The sequence below is a fragment of the Monodon monoceros genome, unplaced genomic scaffold (assembly GCF_005190385.1).
Source record: "Monodon monoceros isolate NGI ecotype Baffin Bay Population unplaced genomic scaffold, NGI_Narwhal_1 Super_Scaffold_2, whole genome shotgun sequence".
Classification (NCBI taxonomy): domain Eukaryota; kingdom Metazoa; phylum Chordata; class Mammalia; order Artiodactyla; family Monodontidae; genus Monodon; species Monodon monoceros.
Window position 1 is genome coordinate 93,838,091 of NW_021703776.1, and position 19,354 is coordinate 93,857,444.

At 37.0% G+C, this 19,354-nt stretch overlaps 1 protein-coding gene across 1 annotated transcript; it reads left to right on the forward strand.

The window, feature by feature from the left end:
- Window positions 1-482: 482 nt before the first annotated feature.
- On the forward strand, window positions 483-1,433 carry LOC114901260 (olfactory receptor-like protein OLF3). Its single transcript, XM_029232914.1, is given in 4 exon segments — window positions 483-906; window positions 909-983; window positions 986-1,150; window positions 1,153-1,433. Coding segments are annotated over 4 exon segments (945 nt in total).
- The last annotated feature ends 17,921 nt before the right edge of the window (window positions 1,434-19,354 follow it).

The following is a 19,354-nucleotide window of genomic DNA, read 5'->3' on the forward strand; positions in this document are numbered from 1 at the left end:
TTCACAAGCCCCTGCCTCTTTTCAATATTTCTTTTTATAATAGATTTATACATGTCATCATAATGGATCTAGTTGACATATTTAAGGTAGTTTTTGTAACTTTCCTACCAAGCTTTTCTTCACTGTTTATCAGTTTACCTGTCATTGTTATCTACCATCCTTCCCTTGCCCTAGAAACTTAGGCAAGTTGGTAAAGATGTGCAGCTCCTAAAATTGTAATGTATTATCTTCAGGCTTTAACTGGGCCTCTCAGGGACAACGTCAAGTCCTTATGAAGGTGCTGTCCTGTTCTCTGATGCAGAATGGATACAGTGTATATCAGGATGAAGCCTGTCATCTTGGCCCATGAGTGATGCGAAACATCTGACTAAGGGTGGCCAATTGTATATAGTTTGTATTGATAAAAGTTATTTTTATGGTTCTGGGATTCAGTAGATTCTGTTTTCTGTCTCTCTGCAGGTTAATAATCCTCACGTTTTTAAATGGGAGCAGATAACCATACTTTGGTGAGAGAATTCATTCTCCTTGGCCTGTCCAGTGACTGGGACACTCGGGTTGCTCTCTCTGTCCTGTTCTTGGTTATGTACCTGGTGAGAGTGCTGGGGAACTTCCTCATTATTATTCTGATCAGACTGGACAGCCGACTCCACACTCCCATGTATTTCTTTCTCACCAACCTCTCCCTTGTTGATGTCTCCTATGCCACAAGCATTGTCCCTCGGATGCTGGTGCATTTTCTCGCAGAACATAAAGGAATCCCATATGTGAGCTGTGCAGCCCAGTTATTTTCCTCCCTGGGCCTGGGTGGGATTGAGTTAGTTCTACTGGCAGTGATGGCCTATGACTGCTATGTGGCTACGTGTGACCCCCTGAGATACTTGGTCATCATGCATGGAGGGCTCTGTACTAGTTGGCCATCACATCCTGGATCAGTGCCTCTGTCAGCTCTCTCATGCAGACCACCATCACCTTTCAGTTGCCCATGGGCACAACAAGTATATTGATCACATATCCTGCGAACTCCTAGCTGTGGTCAGGCTGGCCTGTGTGGACACCTCCTCCAATGAGATCGCAGTCATGGTTTCTAGTATTGTCCTGCTGATGACACCTTTCTGCTTGGTTCTCTTGTCCTACATCCAGATCATCTCCACACCCTCAAGATCCAGTCCACAGAGGGGAGAAAGGAAGCCTTCCACACCTGTGCCTCTCACCTCGCAGTAGTTGTCCTGTGCTATGGCATGGCCATTTTCACTTACATCCAACCACGCTCCAGCCCTTCTGTCTTTCAGGAGAAGTTGATCTCTCTCTTCTATGCCATTTTGACACCCATGCTGAACCCCATGATTTACAGTCTGAGGAATAAGGAGGTGAAGGGGGCCTTTCGGAAACGACTAGGGCAATTTTCTGGATTAACGTCAAAACCGGCAACTTGATGAATCATGAGCATCACTTAGAGAAAAGAGCTTTGTTGTATGCTTTCCCACCCAGCTCAGACACGAAGCACTGCTACCGCGTTGCCCTGGCAGCCAGGAAGGCGGTGACAAAATGTGTACTTGTGGCACTGGGTAGGAGGCTGAGTGATTGGGTTGGGGTGTGGGATGTAAGGGTGTTTTTATGTCACAGCAGCATGTTCAGAGAAATTAAACCCTGCTGCAATAGAACTCCCCACTGTTAACCACTCAGTATCCATTCACATGGCCTCAGAGTATTTGAGGAAAATATCATTTATTGTTTTTGATAGCAGCATGAAAAATTGTTGTAATCATTGACCCATTCTTGGATCGTACCTTGGAACACTGATTTTATTCAACCGCATTTTAAAGAGGTTATTGTATTTCCATTGGGAACAAAATGCATTTTCATATTTGAACACTCACTTAAAATATTGTGTGGCATATATAGTCACGTTCATTAACTGTGTGAGACACTATCCTAAGGAGGGCGCTGCTATCAACGCTGATTAAAATGTTTTTGTGCATGACCTACCGCATGTGGGTATACAGACTGTGTCTGAGTAATGGAAATAAATGAGGAGAAACATCGACCAAAGTCATATTTTACCATGATAAGGATATAATCGAGGGTTGTTTGTACACAATGACATTATTTAAGAAAAATATGAGATTCAGTTACTGCTAATTAGCATATGAATAATTTAATAAGAAAACTATTGCATGTATATTGGGTACCATTCAAAAGGTAAAATTGTAATTTCTGAAAATTCAGCAAACTTTCTTTTCTCTGAGATCTTGGGAAAAAAATAAGCAAATAAACAAGGAAATAAATGAATACAGTGTTAAGACATAGTTAATCTAAGAGAAGCAGTTTTCTGGGAGAAGCCAGTGAACGATAATACAGCTTTGGTTTTGTGTTATCAGGATAGGTCAGTCCGCTCTGCAGATGTTATTCTCAAGTCTCCACATTAAAGGCCTTCTTGTATTCCCCTCCCCATCACACACACACACACAGACACCAAAACCCTACTTAATCTCTGTAAATCTTGTGAGCTGGCATTGTCTGTGAGTGTACCTTGTCTCTGAGGATAAACCTAAATAAGGTAAAAGAGGGGAAAGAAATGATTACACAAGAGATAGGTAAGGGAAGGAGACAAAAAATATGGTAATAGTGGGTCCTCTCACTCTCTTCAAGAAGTATAAAAGAGGCACTCTTCTTTTTTTTGGTCTCATTATTAAGTCAGTTGATTGGCTTTTGGTTGATTTGCGTTTGGGCGTTGGTGATCAGAAGTTGAAGGGTTTCCACCAGCACCTATTTTCTCTGTGAAATAAGATGGAGTACCCGTGGCTGAGAGTACAGGGGAAGGAGGAAGAGATACAGGAGTGAGACTTGAGAATGGTGCAGGTTTTTTTTTTTTTTTTTTTGGCTGTGTTGGGTCTTCTTTGCTGCACTTGGGCTTTCTCTAGTTGTGGTGAGCGGGGGCTACTGTTCGTTGCGGTGCGCGGCCTTCTCATTGCAGTGGCTTCTCTTTTTGCGGAGCGCGGGCTCTAGGCACACGAGCTTCAGTAGTTGCAGCACATGGGCTCAGTAGTTGTGGTGCAAGGGGTCTAGAGCATGGGGGCTTCAGTAGTTGTGGCACATGGGCTCATTAGTTGTGGCTTGTGGGCTCTAGACCACAGGCTCAGTAGTCGTGGTGCACGGGCTTAGTTGCTCCACAGCATATGAGATCTTCCCTGACCAGGGCTCAAACCCGTGTCCCCTGCATTAGCAGGCGGATTCTTAACCACTCCACCACCAGGGAAGTCCGAGAATGGTGAAGGTTAATAGTCCACATGGGTATAGACAAATGTGCCCTTTTTACCTGTGGACATCACTGAGCCTAAAGTATCTCTGAATTTCATCTCAGTGTCTTCAATTACAAGGTCACAAAGGTCATATTTTTCCTCTAATTTGACCAACGTTATCTTTGTTCTCAGCCTTCTCTAAAGCAGAGTTACAGTCGATCATTTTGTAGGCATTGACTTTGTTGTAGACAGTGCTTTTGGCATTGTGGGGTATCAAAGTTGTGTTCAGGTATAGCCGCTACCTCAAGAAATTTACAGTTTTCTAGGGCAGGGGTTGGGAAACTGTTTCTGTATTAGGACAAATAGAAAATATTTTAGACTCTGTGGGCCATACATTCTACATCACAGCTATTCAGCTCTGCCATGATAGCACTAAAATAGCCATAGATAATACATAAAAAAAGAATGAATGTGGCTGGTAGCAATAAATCTAAATATATGGACACTGAAATTTTAAATTTGAATTTTATATAATTTTTACATCATAAAATATTCTTTTTATTTTTTCAACGATTTAAAAATATAAAAATACTCTTTTCTTGTGGGCCATGCAAAAACAAATGGCAGGCCAAATTTGGCTTTTGGGCAATAGTTTGCTACACCATTATAGGGGAAATAGAACAAAAGTGCAAAATTATAACACGAGGTATGCGCATAAAGAGCCCTGATACTCAAAGGAAGAAAGGGTTCATAAAGAGTCCTGATATTCAAAGGAAGAAGGGATTCTTTTCTGCATGTAGACTGTTATAATGGTGAAGGCTTCTAAGAGAAAATGAAGTGGTTCTCACTTCAGTTTGCATTTCAGAAAGCATCTCATTTCTCATAGTCATTTAGGTCCACTTACCCAAGATCTAAGGACTCCATACTAATGGGTGAATGGAGGACGTGAATCACACACTGAGCATAATTCTTAGATATCGGTTGAATATTAATTGGATGATTTGTATTACTTCTTAGCCCTAGTAGCATTTAACCACAGTGACAGGTCTTTTGGGGACACATTCCCTTACATACAAGCTGAAGCTTCACTCTGTACTGTCCGTATCATGATGTCTGGGACCATCAGGTTCTCCCCTATTCATCTCACTAAAATTCAGGATTTTGAGATCTAAGCCTATTGTATAAAATATAGGTCCTATAAAATATACACAACCAAGTCAGACTGATGTGGTTTGGTTGTCCTTCTAGTTCCAAATTTGGGCTAGGCTACTCTCAGTGAAATCTGATCCTCAGTATCATGAGGTTGTTTTCCGTCTCATGGAAAATATCTCACCACTGTATGCATACTATTTCCTGACTGCTTTGAGCCTTCTACATCTTCCTCATCGAAGTATAGCAGATAACAAAACAAGAAGTGCGATCCTGGACAGTTATAAAACCTCTCTAAGAATCAGCTCTCTTTTTCATAACTTACAAAGAATAATAAGCTCCTCATGAGAAATTTGAGAGTATTGAGTGAAATATATGTAAAGCAGTTAGTAAAATGGCTGACACACAAAAAGCACTTGATAACTGTTTGCTATTTTGTTTTTTTTCTCATAAAGTGTTCTACCCATTTTCCCCCACCTACTGCCCTCCCTGACCTTCTGGCAAACATTTTAGACCAACTCACTAGTCCATCCCAAACAATCTGAGGGGTCTGACAGAAGAGTAGATGCCAGAATAGTGTCTAGAAAACAGACCTCTAATTTTTGGCAACAAAGAACAAATTCTGTCTCATGCATTCTCATTGTAGGAGGTATCATCCCCCAAGCGGTGAAAATTGGTCTTCATGGGCGGGGGGCAAAAATATCTTCGATATTGGGCTTCCCTGGTGGCGCAGTGGTTGAGAGTCCGCCTGCCGATGCAGGGGACGTGGGTTCGTGCCCCGGTCTGGGAAGATCCCACATGCCGCGGAGCGGCTGGGCCCGTGAGCCATGGCCGCTGGGCCTGCGTGTCTGGAGCCTGTGCTCCGCAACGGGAGAGGCCACAACAGTGAGAGGCCCAAGTGCCGCAAAAAAAAAAAAAAAAAAAAAAAAAATATATATATATATATATATATCTTCGATATTGCAGTGGCTTATGGTCCTTCAAAGGGACCATATAAACAGATATACAGAATATCTACGGTATTAAATTTTCATGGGGTGGGTGATTAAGAAAAAGATGTCTAAAAAGTTTTTTTTGAGGGATGATGATGAATAAAGGGCTGAGACAAACTGCTGCATCTGTAGAGAACTATTCCTTGTTTGGGCACCAGTATTCACAAGTGAATCGTAAGCACAGAGGTCAGAAGACATAGTCCTAGAGTTAATTCGTTACAGGCTTGATGTCTGCTTCATCTGTTTTTTACTATCTTAGTCTATAACCCTGGGCCTTGACTACCTTGACCTACTCTATCTAAACAAATCCTTCTGCCCAGTTGGTTTCTACCCCTACTTTTGGCCTTTACAGCCATAAAGGTATGGACAACTGAAAGTTGAGTGAATTCACCCTGCTGTGGGACCTGAGTCACTGGAGACCCTGTTCAACTTCTGGCAAAGTACCTGGTGGCAGTGCTGTGATACTTCCTCATCAAGCCCCTATGAGCAGTCCGGACACTTGATCACCTGTTCTATATATTTTTATTTAGTGACTGTGCTTTGTGGGGTTCTGTTACAAAGTAGTTCTGTTTCACAGATGCTTATTCACTTTTTGGGAGCCAAGAAGTCTAGAGACTTTTAGAGGGGGTATTAGAATTCCCATCAGTTATATAAATATAGGATTTAAGTCAGATTTATAAAAATCTGAAAGAGCAGAGTAATGTTAGCTAGCTCTGTGCTACACTTACGAATTTTAAACTTTAAAGGTCTCCTAAATTCTATAAGCTTATATTAATGCCTTTCCTTAAAATACAGATATTATTATCCACATTGGGGATAAAATACGAGTTTCAAGTATATGTAACTCACACAAGCTCAGACAGCTAGTAATCAACACATACAGCCGAGATTCAGTTCAGCCTTGGCTTGTCTGAATCCAAAGGCGTATCCCTTTTGGGATACCACAGGGAGTTTTGGCACTTTAAGTGTGCTGTGTGTGGATCAGCGTTCAGCTGAAGATGTGAAAAACCCACAGAGCCATAGTGTTACCATTATAGTTAGGACCGTTAGAGTTTCAAGTGATAAGACCCAAAACAAACTGGATAAGCAAAGCTAAAAATTAAATAAATTAAATACCTTAACTGTGGAATATAGTAATCAGTATCATGAATGGTATCATGAATAACTGAATCTAGAGTCTAAAAATTTTTTTGAGGTTTGTCTTTTTAAATTTTTTCTTATTTCCTGCCTCTTGGCTTTGCTTCTCTCTGTGGAGCTTGTTCTTTTCTATCATTCATCGATTTCCTCTATGAGGTGGAAAAAGTGACCCTTGGAGGCCCCAGATATACAACATGATGTGAGAGACAAAATCCTGACTTGTCTGCTAGCTCCAGCAGAAAAAACTCAGAGATGGGTCCAGGTTGGCTTACCCTGGGTGGTGTGGCCCTTCCTCAGTCAAGCCCTCTGTTAGGGTTATGAGGCATTAACATATTTTTTACTTGAATTGTTTTGCTTAATGGAAACTTATTTTATCACCAGTCATATGTTCAATTTTTGTAAATGTTGCATACATACTTGAAAAAAACGTGTTTTCTGTAATAGTTGATTGGAGTATTCTATAAATGTTAATTAGTCCACCGTTGATAGTGCTGTTGAAGTTTTCTGTTTCCTTATCATTTCCTTATTATTTGCTTCTTTCTACTTGTTCCATCAATTATTGAGAAGTATTGAAATCTCTAAGTATAATTGTGAATTTGCCTATTTCTCCTTGCATTTCTATCAGTTTTTGCTTCATGTGTTTTGAGGCTCTGTTATTAAGTGCCTCAGTATTTACAATTGTTCTGTATTCTTGATGAATCTTTTACTATTACGAAATGCTTTTCTTTATCCCTGGTGGTGGTCTTTGCTCTGAAATCTACTTTGAGTGATATTACTATAGAAACTCTAGCTTTCTTTTGATTAGTGTTAACGTGGTATTTTTTCACCATATCTCATGGATCATTGTCCTTCATTGCCTGATGTCCAATGCCATGAAAATTGTAGTTTAATATATTTTGTCCTGATCTATAGTTCTTTCTGATGGGAGGGTAAGTTCAAGCCCTGTTTCTGTATCTTGGCTAGAAAGGGAAACTTCTTTTGTCTGTTCCATTGATCCATGCCTCTGCTGATAAAGCAATGTTAGATGGTATTGAGTACTGTAGCTTAATAGTAAGTCTTTAAATCAGAGAGTGTCACTCCAAATTTGTTCTACATTTTCAAAATTAGTCTGTATTCTAGGTTCCTTGTTTTCCACATACATTTTAGAATCAGCTTGTCAAATGTTTCAAAAAAGCCTGATGGAAATTTGATTAGGATTGCATCAAATTTATAAGTCAGATAGTAGGGGAGAACTGTCAGCTCAGCAATATTGAATCCTACAATTCGTGAACATGGTACTGCTTTCCATTTATTTAGGTCTTCTTTAATGTCTCTGATCAGTTTGTAGTTTCCATGATAAAAATCTTACACATGTTTCATTAGCTCTTTTTCTAGTATTCTGTGGTTTTTAATGTACTTTACATGATACTCTATTATAATTTCAGTTTCCACTTTATTCATTGCTAGAATGTAGAAATAAAATTTATTATTTCATACTGATGTGCATCCTTTGTCATTGTTAAAACCCCTTATTAGATTTCCTGTTTTTGTTATTGGTAGATTCTCCTTTTATTTCTTTTGCTTTCTTTATTGCAATGACTAGAACCTCTAATACAGTGTTGAATAGGGGTGTTGAGAGTAAATCTGCTTCATTTTTCTGGATCTTAGAGGGGAATCATTCAGTCATTCACCATTAAGAATGATGTTGACTATTAGAAATTTGTTAATGTGCTTTTTCAGACCGAGGACTTTCTCTTCTATCTCTAGATTCCTCAGTTTTTATAATTAATGGATATTGAATTTTGTCAAACAGTTTTTCTCATGTCTATTGAGATATATCTCATATAGATATCATATATATATATCTCAATAGATATCATATATATATCTCAATAGATATCATATATATGATATATATATATCTCAATAGATATATATATATCATATATAGGTAATCTGTAGACTCTTGATTTGGTAAATCACATTTTTTAGTTTTTTAAAAAATGATTTTATTTTGAACTAGTTTTAGACTTAAGGAAAGCTTGAAAATATAATACAGAAAGTTTACCGTAAAGTTAACATCTTACATGACCATAGTACAAATAACAAAACCAGGAATGTAACATTGGTGTAATTAATATTATTTCATTTTTAGCTAAATTATAGTGCTTGGTCTAATTTTATCAGTTTTCTCACTAATTATTTACTTTTTTAAATTTAGAACACTATCCAGGATCCCACATTACATTTGCTTCTCATTTCTCTTTAATCTCCTTCATTCTGTAACAGCTTGTCTTTCCTTGTCTTTCATGCCTTGACACTTTTGAAGAATATTGACCAATTGAAAGTTTTACTAACTTTGCATTCCTGGGATAAACTCAACTTGGAAATAACATTTATTATAAGCTGGATTCAATTTACTAATATTTTAAAAGTATTTTTGTGTCTATGATGATGAGTGATTTTGGTCTGTAGTTTTCTTTTTTTTATTTGCAGTGTTTTTTGTTTGGTTTAGATATCAGGGTAATATTTAAAGAATTAATTAAAGGAGCAAAGTTACTTCTGCTGAAGGTTTCTAGAAGAGTTTGGTAGGTTTTGTAATACTTCTTCCTAAAATGTTTGGTTTAATTCACCAGTAAAGCCATTTGGTCTGTTGTTTAGATATAGGACTATTCATGGTATCTGTTTCTTCTTTTATGAGTTTGGCAGCACAAAACTTGTAAAAGAAATTAAAAATTTTTCCATTTCGTGTGAGTAGTCAAACGTATTAACATAGACTATATTCATAAGGTTTTGTTCTTCTTTTGATGTCTGTAGGATCAGTAGTGATGTCACCCCTTTCATTTTTTATATTGATAATTTGTGTCTTGTCTCTTCTTTCTTGATCAGTCTAGATAGAAGTTCATCAGTTTTATTGATGCCTTAGAAGAATCATCTTGATTTTTTTTTCTGTTTTTCTCTTTTCTATTCCATTGATTTCTGTTCTCATCTTTATTTTTTCTTAGGTGTATGTCCTTAACTTTGCTTGTAATATTTTGTCTGTTGACTATGAATACTTTTATCAATAACTGAAAATATCTTTATTTCTCTTTTATTTTTAAAAGACATTTTCTCTGGGCATAGGATTCTAGGTTGGCATTTTTTTTCTTTCAGTTTTTCTGTTAATATCATTTTTTTTCTCTGTATGTAATGCATTTTTTTATACAACTGCTTTCATAATTTTGTTCTTATTATTGCTTTTCAGCACTTTGATAATGTAGCACTTTGTAATGTTTTTCTTCATTTTTAAAAAATGCTTGAGGTTTGCTGAGCTCCTTGAATGTGTAGGTTCTTTCTCTTCATTATATTTGGAAATTTGAGTTTAATATTTTTAAAATATTGGTTATGTCTTCCCCTATACCCCAGTACTCCTTTTTACTTCTGGGACTCTGATTTCATGTTTGATATTTCTCACAGCTTATTGAAGCACTGTTCAATTTTTTTCACTCTTTTTTTCTCTACTTCATTTTGGATAGTTTCTATTGCTATGTCTGCAAGTTCTCAGATCTCTTCCTCTGCAGTGTCTAATCTGCTATTGATTTTATCCAGTGTATTTTTCATTTTAGGTATCATATTTTTCATCACCTTATAGTTTGAATTGGGTATTTTTATATCTTTGGTTTCTTTCCTCATCATGCTTAGTGTTTTCTCTGTCTTCTTGAAATGTGAAGTGTATTTATAATGGCTATCTTAATGTGCTTGTATTCTAATTTTATCACCTCTGTTGTTACTGCATAATTTTTATTTGTTGATTTTTCTCCTCATCATGGCTTGTTTGCATTCCCTCTCCTTGGGCTGTGGCCTGGAAACTCTTCTGCCTCTTTGTATGCTTGGAAAAATTTTTTACTGGATTACAGACACTGTGAGTTTTATGTTTTTGGGTGGTGGATACTTCTGTTCTCTTCACCTGTATCTTAGGAAATTTTTCATGATGTTTGATTTCTTTTATAGTTTCCAGATTTAAGTGCTTGAAAGAGGAAATATTTGTCTTCTCCCTGTACCTATTAAATGGTATTTTCTAAGGGGTGGGACTACCCCATCTTTGTTCTCCTTGCATCAAGTGATATTAAAAATAGTGTATAGTAAACTATTATCCATTTCCAAGACTAATAAAAGAAGACAAAGAGAAATGGAAGAAATAGGCAATATTAGGAAAGAAAAGAGACATTACCACAGATTCTATATACATTAAAATATATAAGAAGATATTAACAAATTTGGACTAATAAATTTGAAAAGTTAGATGAAAGAGATAAATTCCCAGGAAAGATAAACCTGACCAAAATGGACACATGAAGAAATAGAATAGTCCTATGTACTAAGAAATTTGAATCCATATTTAAGAATTTTTTAACAAAGAGCATTTCAGGCCAGGTGGCTTCACCAGTGAATTCTACCAAATATATAAGGAAGAAGTAACACCACTCATCCACAAAAGTAATTTCATATATGCATATTTAATATATAAAAGCCAGTTACATTTTTATATAATTTAAAAGTTACTATTTAAAACAGCACTTCAAACCGTCATACCTGGGAACAAATCTAATAAGACATATACAACACACAGAAAAAATATACATAGAAAAAAGGAAAGATATTAAATAAATGGGAGAATATTTTTTTTTATGGATTGGAATACTGAATAGCATAGAAATGTCACTTCTCCCCAAATTGATTTTTAGGTAAAATCCCAATTAAAATTTCACAAAGTTTTTTTTCTTTTTTCTTGGAAACCTAATTCTAATTCTAGAGTCAGATTGAATATTCAAATAGCCATGAAGAGCCGAAACAATTTGAAAATGTAGAATCAAGTTGGAGGATTTATACTACTATAAACAAGGTTTTTTATAAAGCTACAGTAATTAAGACAATGCAGTACTGGTATAATAATAGATCTAAGTAGACCAATGGATCATTAAAAAATAGTCTAGAGAAAAACCTACACATATTTAAACCTACACAAATTTAATATAAATTAAAATTTGGTTTGTGGTAACACAGGAGAATAGTGAGGAAAGAATTGTCTCTCAGTAAAAGTGGATATTCACATAGAAAAAAATGAATCTAGGTTCCTATGTCATATCATGCACAGAAATAAATTCCAGATATATTGTTGATCTAGATTTGAAAAGTAAAACATTAAAACTCCCAGAAGATGGCATTGAAGAATAACTTCATGATTTGGGAGAGACAAAGATTTCTCACTCAAGACTCAAAATGCAGTAACTGTATGAAGAACAATTATGAATAGAACTACATTAAAATTAAGAACATCTCTTCATCAGAGACACCATTAGAGAATGAATAGGTAGGAGAAAATATTTGTGATACATATAAATGACAAGTGACTCACATTCAAAATATATAAAGAACTAAAATCAAAAAGAGAAAGAGAAATAACCCAATAGGAAAATAGGCAAGAAATTGAACACACACCTCAGAAAGTGGAATATCCAAATAGTCAGTAAATACTTAATTAGTTATCATAGAAATGTAAAATATAATCACAGTGAGATACTACTATGTACACGTCAGAATGGCTAAAATGAAAAAGACTTAATCCAAGGACAAAGAATGGTTAGAGCAAAGGAATACTCATACAGAGTTGGTGGCAATATAATTGAAACATCTGTTTTGACAGAACTGGTGATATTAGCTAAAGTGGGACACACATAATCTGTGATATAGCAGTTCCACTACTAGGCAACAGAAATGAGTACAGTACGTGTCTGGGACAAAAGATGAGTGTGTGTGTGTGTGTGTGTGTGTGAGAGAGAGAGTGTGTTGATGTGAATGTTCATAGCAGTGTTGTTTTTAATAGCCACAAATTAGAAACCACCTAAATGTTCATCCGTGGCATGGATATCAGATTTGAGATGCCTTTAAGTGGGTAGTAAATTTTTGTAGTATTTTTAGAAAATGAGGGCAAAAATCTAGATACAAAAATACATAATGACAATGCCCAGTGAAAAGGAACCTCCCAATAGTGAGACAAAATGGAGATATGTCCCATGAAAAAGTTGCATAAGTTGTGTAGATAATGTATGATCATAGCTTATGTACAATTTCAGAACCTTGTTACAGGAGATATTGCCCAAAGATCCCCTTGACGGTCCATAAATAATTGGGCACTTTGGCTCAGATAGTCTCAATCATGAGTACATGGACAGAAAGTCATGGGCAAGTTTTAACTACCTCAAAGTGAAACTTCAACAAAGACAGGAGAATGTCTCCAGGGGAACTGGGGATTCAGATTCTCTTCTCTCCTGTTTCTGGCTCAGGGAAAACTGAATTCTCACTTGTAAATTCTTTTAAAAGCAGATGAGAGTTTAAGGTGAGAGAGTCACCATACAGAGAAGGTGAAAAAACAATGGAAACCTAACAAGCACAGCATAATCGGCCTGTAGAGATTTTATCTCTGAGGGAAAATAAAATCCCACTTCTTGCCCAGCCCTGCTCTTCCTGGGCAATGCTGACCTCTTTTCCTGGAGGTAAGGCAGTCATGCTCCTCAGAGGCTCTCCATTGGGTTCTTAGGATTATGAGTCAAGAAGCAAGGATTTCCTTAACACACAGCTTCTTTCTGGGCTCATGTGAAACTTGGGTTGAGTTTGGTTACTACAGAGATTAAGGTCCCATTTTTGCAATTGGTTTTAAGAAAATACATTTGGGTAGCCAAACTGGGGAGAAATTTCTCTCGAATACCTCTGAGAAATGAAGCACCTAGCCTGGGGCTTTTACTGCATTCATGGGAAACATTGAACTTATTTACTAGAGGTCGTGTTCCCTGTGTCACATTGCACTCCCCCCAGCACTTGTCCACTGCTGGAAATTTGGACCTGAGAACAGGTTTGTGTTAACCAGCTCATTCTTAAACGGTGATGGTCAGAAGGTAACTTCATCTAGATGACTGGCTCTAAACTTTCTGTTGCTCCAAGCAGTGTAGTTGTAGGTATGCATTAGGAAGTGGGAATGGGGTGGGGATAGCAACTTAGCCAGTTAACATTGTTGGGAAATCTCAAGCTTTCCAGGTGGCTTCTTTTGAGAACACTTCTGATGTAGAACTTTCGGAAGCTTGAATCACAGTTCTTGGAAGGAGAGGTGGTTCAGGAATGCTGTTTATCTTACTATTATTGTCACTTACAACACCTCCACCTTATTTTTGAAAATCTGTTTTTAACTTTTATTTACGTACCATATTTTCAAAAGTGTTTTAAACATTTTACTTTTGGTTAAAAAATTATTCCCTATTGATGTCATATCCTTTTTCTATTATCCTCCCTACTTCCCTCACGCCAATGAATTGGGACAGACTTGAATTTGTGCTCCCTTTAGACAGGTGAAGAAGCTACAGTTGGACCTCCAGATCCACAGGTTCTACATCTGTGGATTCACCGACCATGGATTGAAAATATTAAAAAATTTTCCAGAAAGTTCACAAAAGCAAAACTTGAATTTGCTTAATGCTAGCAACTATTTACTTATCATTTACTTTGTAATTAGATAGTATGAGTAATCTAGAGATGATTTAAAGTGTACAGGAGGATGTGTGTAGGTTATATGCAAATACTAGGCTATTTTATATAAGGGACTTGAGCATCTGTGGATTTTGGTATCCACTGGAGTCCTGAAACCAATCCCAGGGATACTGAGGAGCAGCTGTAGTAATGACAGTCGAACTGGGAAATGCAAGTTCATTGGCCAAGCAGGTTGTTCATTCACTCCCGGGGAGAAGCACTGTAGAAAACATGAAGATGGTACAGAAACGTGTCATGTGAACCATGAGTGTTTCTATTTGTAAACAATACCTTGCTGAGCCTTTAAGCGGAATTCCTGATCCAAGACCAGGGATTACTGCATTTTCTTTGTCAAGCCCTTAACTACTATTAGTTTTTAGGAAGTGAAAACTCAAAACCACAAGATACTATCGTCAGATTTTTCAGGAGAAAATTCAAGTTTCTACCTTGGAAAGGGCAAAGTATTATATTCATCAGTTAGACTATAAGCTTCTTGAGAGCAAGGACTATGCATTTTATCTTATTTGTGTTCCCAGTGCCTTAACAATGCTAATAAATTCCTGCTGATTGATTTATTAATTGAAATTTTCTTTACTATTCTAGAGGTTGCCTCTTATGAAATATATAAAGATAACGCATGTTGGAATTTAATATAATAGTAAATAGGCTTTAAAAAATCTCAGGCTCAGAGTTAATTGGTTCATAATACTCCTCAGTAGATGAAATATTATCACCCATACAAGGCTTCTTTTATTAATTAATTCTGTTTTATCCCATTCTTTATTCCTCAACTATTCTGATATATTTAATGCATATAATGATGTTTGAGAGTACATTTATGTATTTAAAATATATATTAACTACTCAGACTGTATCTTAGTTTTTTTTTTTTTACTCAACACTATATTTTTAAGAATGATACATATTGCTAGTCTATTACTTTTAACTGTTCAGAGTAATGCATGGTGTTCACCATATTTTAGCTATGGTACCCAGCTCCCTACCACCACATATAGCCCGATGATGAACATCATAATACATGTGCACTTAAGGACTTGTGAGAATTTATTTAAGGAATATACACAGGAGCCAATTGCTAGGTAATGGATAATGCTCTCCAGAATGGCTTTATAAGTCTACACTCGTACGTCAGTGCCTGACGGCTCTTATCCATCCACAGCCTGCATGTTTTGAATTTTTTCTAGCCTAAAAGATATAAAATTGTCTTACTTTGCGTTACTCTGATAAGTAATCAGTATGAACATATGAACAGTGTCTTCATATGCTGAACTTCTGATTTGTCTGCCTTCACCCGGCACCACTCTGTCCATGCCTTCCCCGCTTCAGTTCGTGCTAACTCCATCATTGCAGTGATTAGGAAATTTCCCAGTCTTTCTCTCATAAATTGGCAAGAATAGCCTGTTGTCTCTATTTTCAAAATATATACATAGTATGATCACTTCTCAGCATCTCCACTCTTACACCCCAGCGTGAGCCACCCCGACTTCTCACTTGGGTTACTGCAATTGCCTGCATCAAATTCCCTGCTTCTATTCTTATATCCCAGCACTCAGTGATCCCTTTAAAACAGAACTCGAATCATGTCCTTCCTCTTTCAACCATGCAGTTATTCAGAATTAAATCCAAAGTATTTACAATGAACACAGGCTTTTCTCCTAACTATGCCTCTCTACCTGGAATGCTGCTTTCTCAGTTAGCCACTTCCTCATCTCCTCCAATTCTTCATTTAACTATCATCACTGCCCTTTTGGTGCTGCAGACTTTCTCCTTGCCCCCTACGCCTGTTCCCTCTTACCTTGTTATTTAGTTTTTTCCAAAGAACTTATCTTTTCTAACATATTTGCAAGTAACTCATTGTTTAATGTCTGTCTGTCATCCCTCCACTGCCCCCAGAATATAATGTAAGCCCCTTGAGAGCAGGGCTCTTTGGTTCAGGTAAATATATATACCAAGAATATAGGATAGTGTCTGTCTTATAGTTAGCACCAAATAAATATTTTCTGAGTGAACCATATTGTCAGCCTTTTGGGTTTCTGTGGCTGGACACTCTGTGTTCATTTTCTTTGCTCATTTTTCCTTTGAGTTTTCTACCATTTCCTTGTTGGTGTGTATATTATAAATATGAATCCTTTTTGGTTATAGCCATTGCAAATACATACCTCTGATCCATCACCTCTCTGTCAATTTTATTCATAGAGTCCTTTGTTGAATGAAAAACCTTCATTTTGATATAATCCAATTTATCACATTTTTGTCCAATGATTTATGCTTACGAAGTTTTGTTTTTCTAAAAAAAAAAAAAACCCCTGTATCTAGGTCATAAAATACTCTGTTTAATTAAGTTTTATACTTTTACCTTTCACAATATTTCTTTAGTTTATCTTTAGTATTTCTTTAGACATCTGCTTCTACATATGTTGTTAAATATGGATCTAGTGTTTATTTCCATGTGTGGTCCATTTATTAAACAGTCTATTCTTTATTCAGTCATTTTAATAACTTTCATGTACATTAAGTTTACCTATATATGGGTCTGCCTTTGAATTCTATTCTATTTGTTCGTTTGTTCTGGCACCATGTAATCCTGTTACTCTACTTCTAAAAATTGAAGTATAGTTGACATACAATAGTATATCAGCTTCAAGTAGAAAACATAGTAGTTTAACATGTACATACATTACAAATTGATCACCATGATAAGTCTAATAACCGTCTGTTACCAGATAAATCTATTACAAATTACTGACTATGTTCCCAATACTGTTCATCACATTCCGTGATTTATTTATTTTGTAACTGGAAGTTGGTACCTCTTAATCTGTCTTGCCTATTATCCCCAACCTCCCACCCCTCTTCCAATCACCAGTTTGTTTTCTTTATCTGTTAAGTCTGCTTCTGTTTTTTTTTGTTGGTTTGTTTTGTTTTTTTAGATTCCACATATAAGTAAAATCATTCAGTACTTCTCTTTCTCTGTTTGACTTATTTCACTTAGCATAATATCCTCTAGGTCCATCTGTGTTGTCACAAATGACAAAATTTCATTCTTTTTTATGGTTGAGTAATATTCCATTGTGTATATAGCTATATATCACCTCTTCATTATTCATTCATCTATCTGTAGACAGGTTGTTTCTATATCTTGGCTACTGTAAATAGTGCTGCAATGAACATAGGAGTACATATATCTTTTTGAATTAGTGTTTTTGTTTTCTTCAGAAAACACCCAGAAGTGGAACTACTGGACTGTGTAGTACTGTTTTTAATTTTTTGAGGAACCTCCACATTTTTCCATAGGGTTGCACCAATTTACATTCCCACCAACAGGAACTGCCTAGAGGGTTCCCCATTCTCCCCATCCTTGCCAAGAATTGTTATTTGTTGTCTGTTTGTTGATAGCCATTCTGACAGGTGTGAGGTGATGCTGTGGTTTTGATTCGCATTTCTCTGATGATTAGTGATGTTGAGCATCTTTTTTTCATGTGTCTGTCGGCCATCTGTATGTCTTCTTTGGAAAAATGTCTGTTCAGGTCCTGTGACCATTTTTTAATAGACCTCTTTGGGTTTTTTTTTTGATATTAAGTTGTGTGATTTCTTTAAATATTTTGGATATTAACCCCTTATCCAGTATATCATTTGCAAATATTTTCCTTTGTTCAGTAGGTTGTCTTTTCATTTTATGATTTCCTTCATAATGAAAAAGCTTTTTAGTTTGATGTAGTCCCATTTGTTTATTTTTGCTTTTATTTCCCTTGCCTGAGGAGACAGACAAACGCACACAAAATATTGCTGAGACTGATGTCAAAGAGTAAACTGCCTATGTTTTCTAGAGTTTTATGGTTTTAGGTCGCCAGAAGATGCTTTTGTCACCAGCTCCCAGAATAAGCCCTTCTCTGGGCAATGCCAGGTAGTTGAGCAGAGGATGGGAGCAGACGGGCACTCTGACATAGACAAGGCGTACAGTGGAAATCTCCCTTCCCACTCCTGGGAAAGGGAAATGGGGACTAGAGGTACCACTGCACAATGCTTAACATCCTCACTAGAGGGTTTTCACAGAGGAGGTTGTACTTTTATTAAAGGTTCCCAACACTAAAAATCCCTAAGTACAAACCAGGATATGAAAGATCATCCTCCTTAAAGTGAAGGGAAAGGTGAAATTGCTAAGGTTACAGGATGTGATGGTAGAATTACAAACCTGAGAGCAGCCCAATAATAAGCAACATCTGTTTAGGGATTGGCATAAAAAACTCTCCCTGTCCAACCTCGGATTAGATGATGTACCATAGAGCATCTCAGTGGTCCCGTGAGTTGCCCGGCCCAGGAGCTATTGCTTAGAGGAACGTGGAGATGGATGAGTTGGAATGAGAAAGTTTCGATTTAATCTTCACGGTCCTAAAGTGGGATAAAAATTCCCACCATCCAAAAGTGTTATCACTGAAGACTCAGACACACTTCCCTTGAGAAATTAAAGTTTGGCAAGCTCCTTCCCATGCTCCAGGGACAAGGAAACAAAATGTTCATTTGCAAAGTTGAAATGTAGGTTAGGGTGTTAGATGCAGAAGTGACCAGACAGAGGGAAATGGAAAATAAAAGAAATCTAATAAACAAAAAATAATTGGTCCCTTGAGATTTTATCACTAAGTTATAAAAAGTTACCAACTGTTCCAACTGTACTTGCTTCAAATTCCATAACTTTTCCAGCCCTGCCATCTTTCCAAGGCTCAGGATGGCCTCCTCCATTCTCCAGAGGTGAGTCAGGCATTTTCAGTCTTTCTTCATCACTTATTTAGCAACATAAATTGTGAAACCGGGTTCCTGTAACCCATGGCCTCTCCTGCCATACTCCTCAAACCGAAGAGTATGGTGGCTTGATATGTTGGCCTCTAGTAGAAAGTTATCCTAAAAAATGTGTTCTGGCTCTTCAGATTATGTTTGTGAGTGTACAGCTAAGTAGGTTTGAAAAGAAGCTTGTCAGCAGCTTGAGCGTGAGTGAGTGTGCTTATGTGTGGGATCCAGAGAGGACACTATGGAAAGTGTTCCTCTGAGTGCAGAGAACTCCTGGCTCTCTTCTCCACCTGTGTAATGATTTTGGCTTAGCTACATGGCCACTCAACAGTTTTCCTCTGCCTTTGGTGTGACTGCCAAGTGACCTGGAAACATAGCCCACTCTTTATGTTAGTGCGATAGTAACTGTTTACACAGTAGGGGATGTATTGGCACTATTTATAAGCACTCACCAGTACGGAGAATAGATTCCAAGTTCCCCGTGGGAGACAGCTCAGA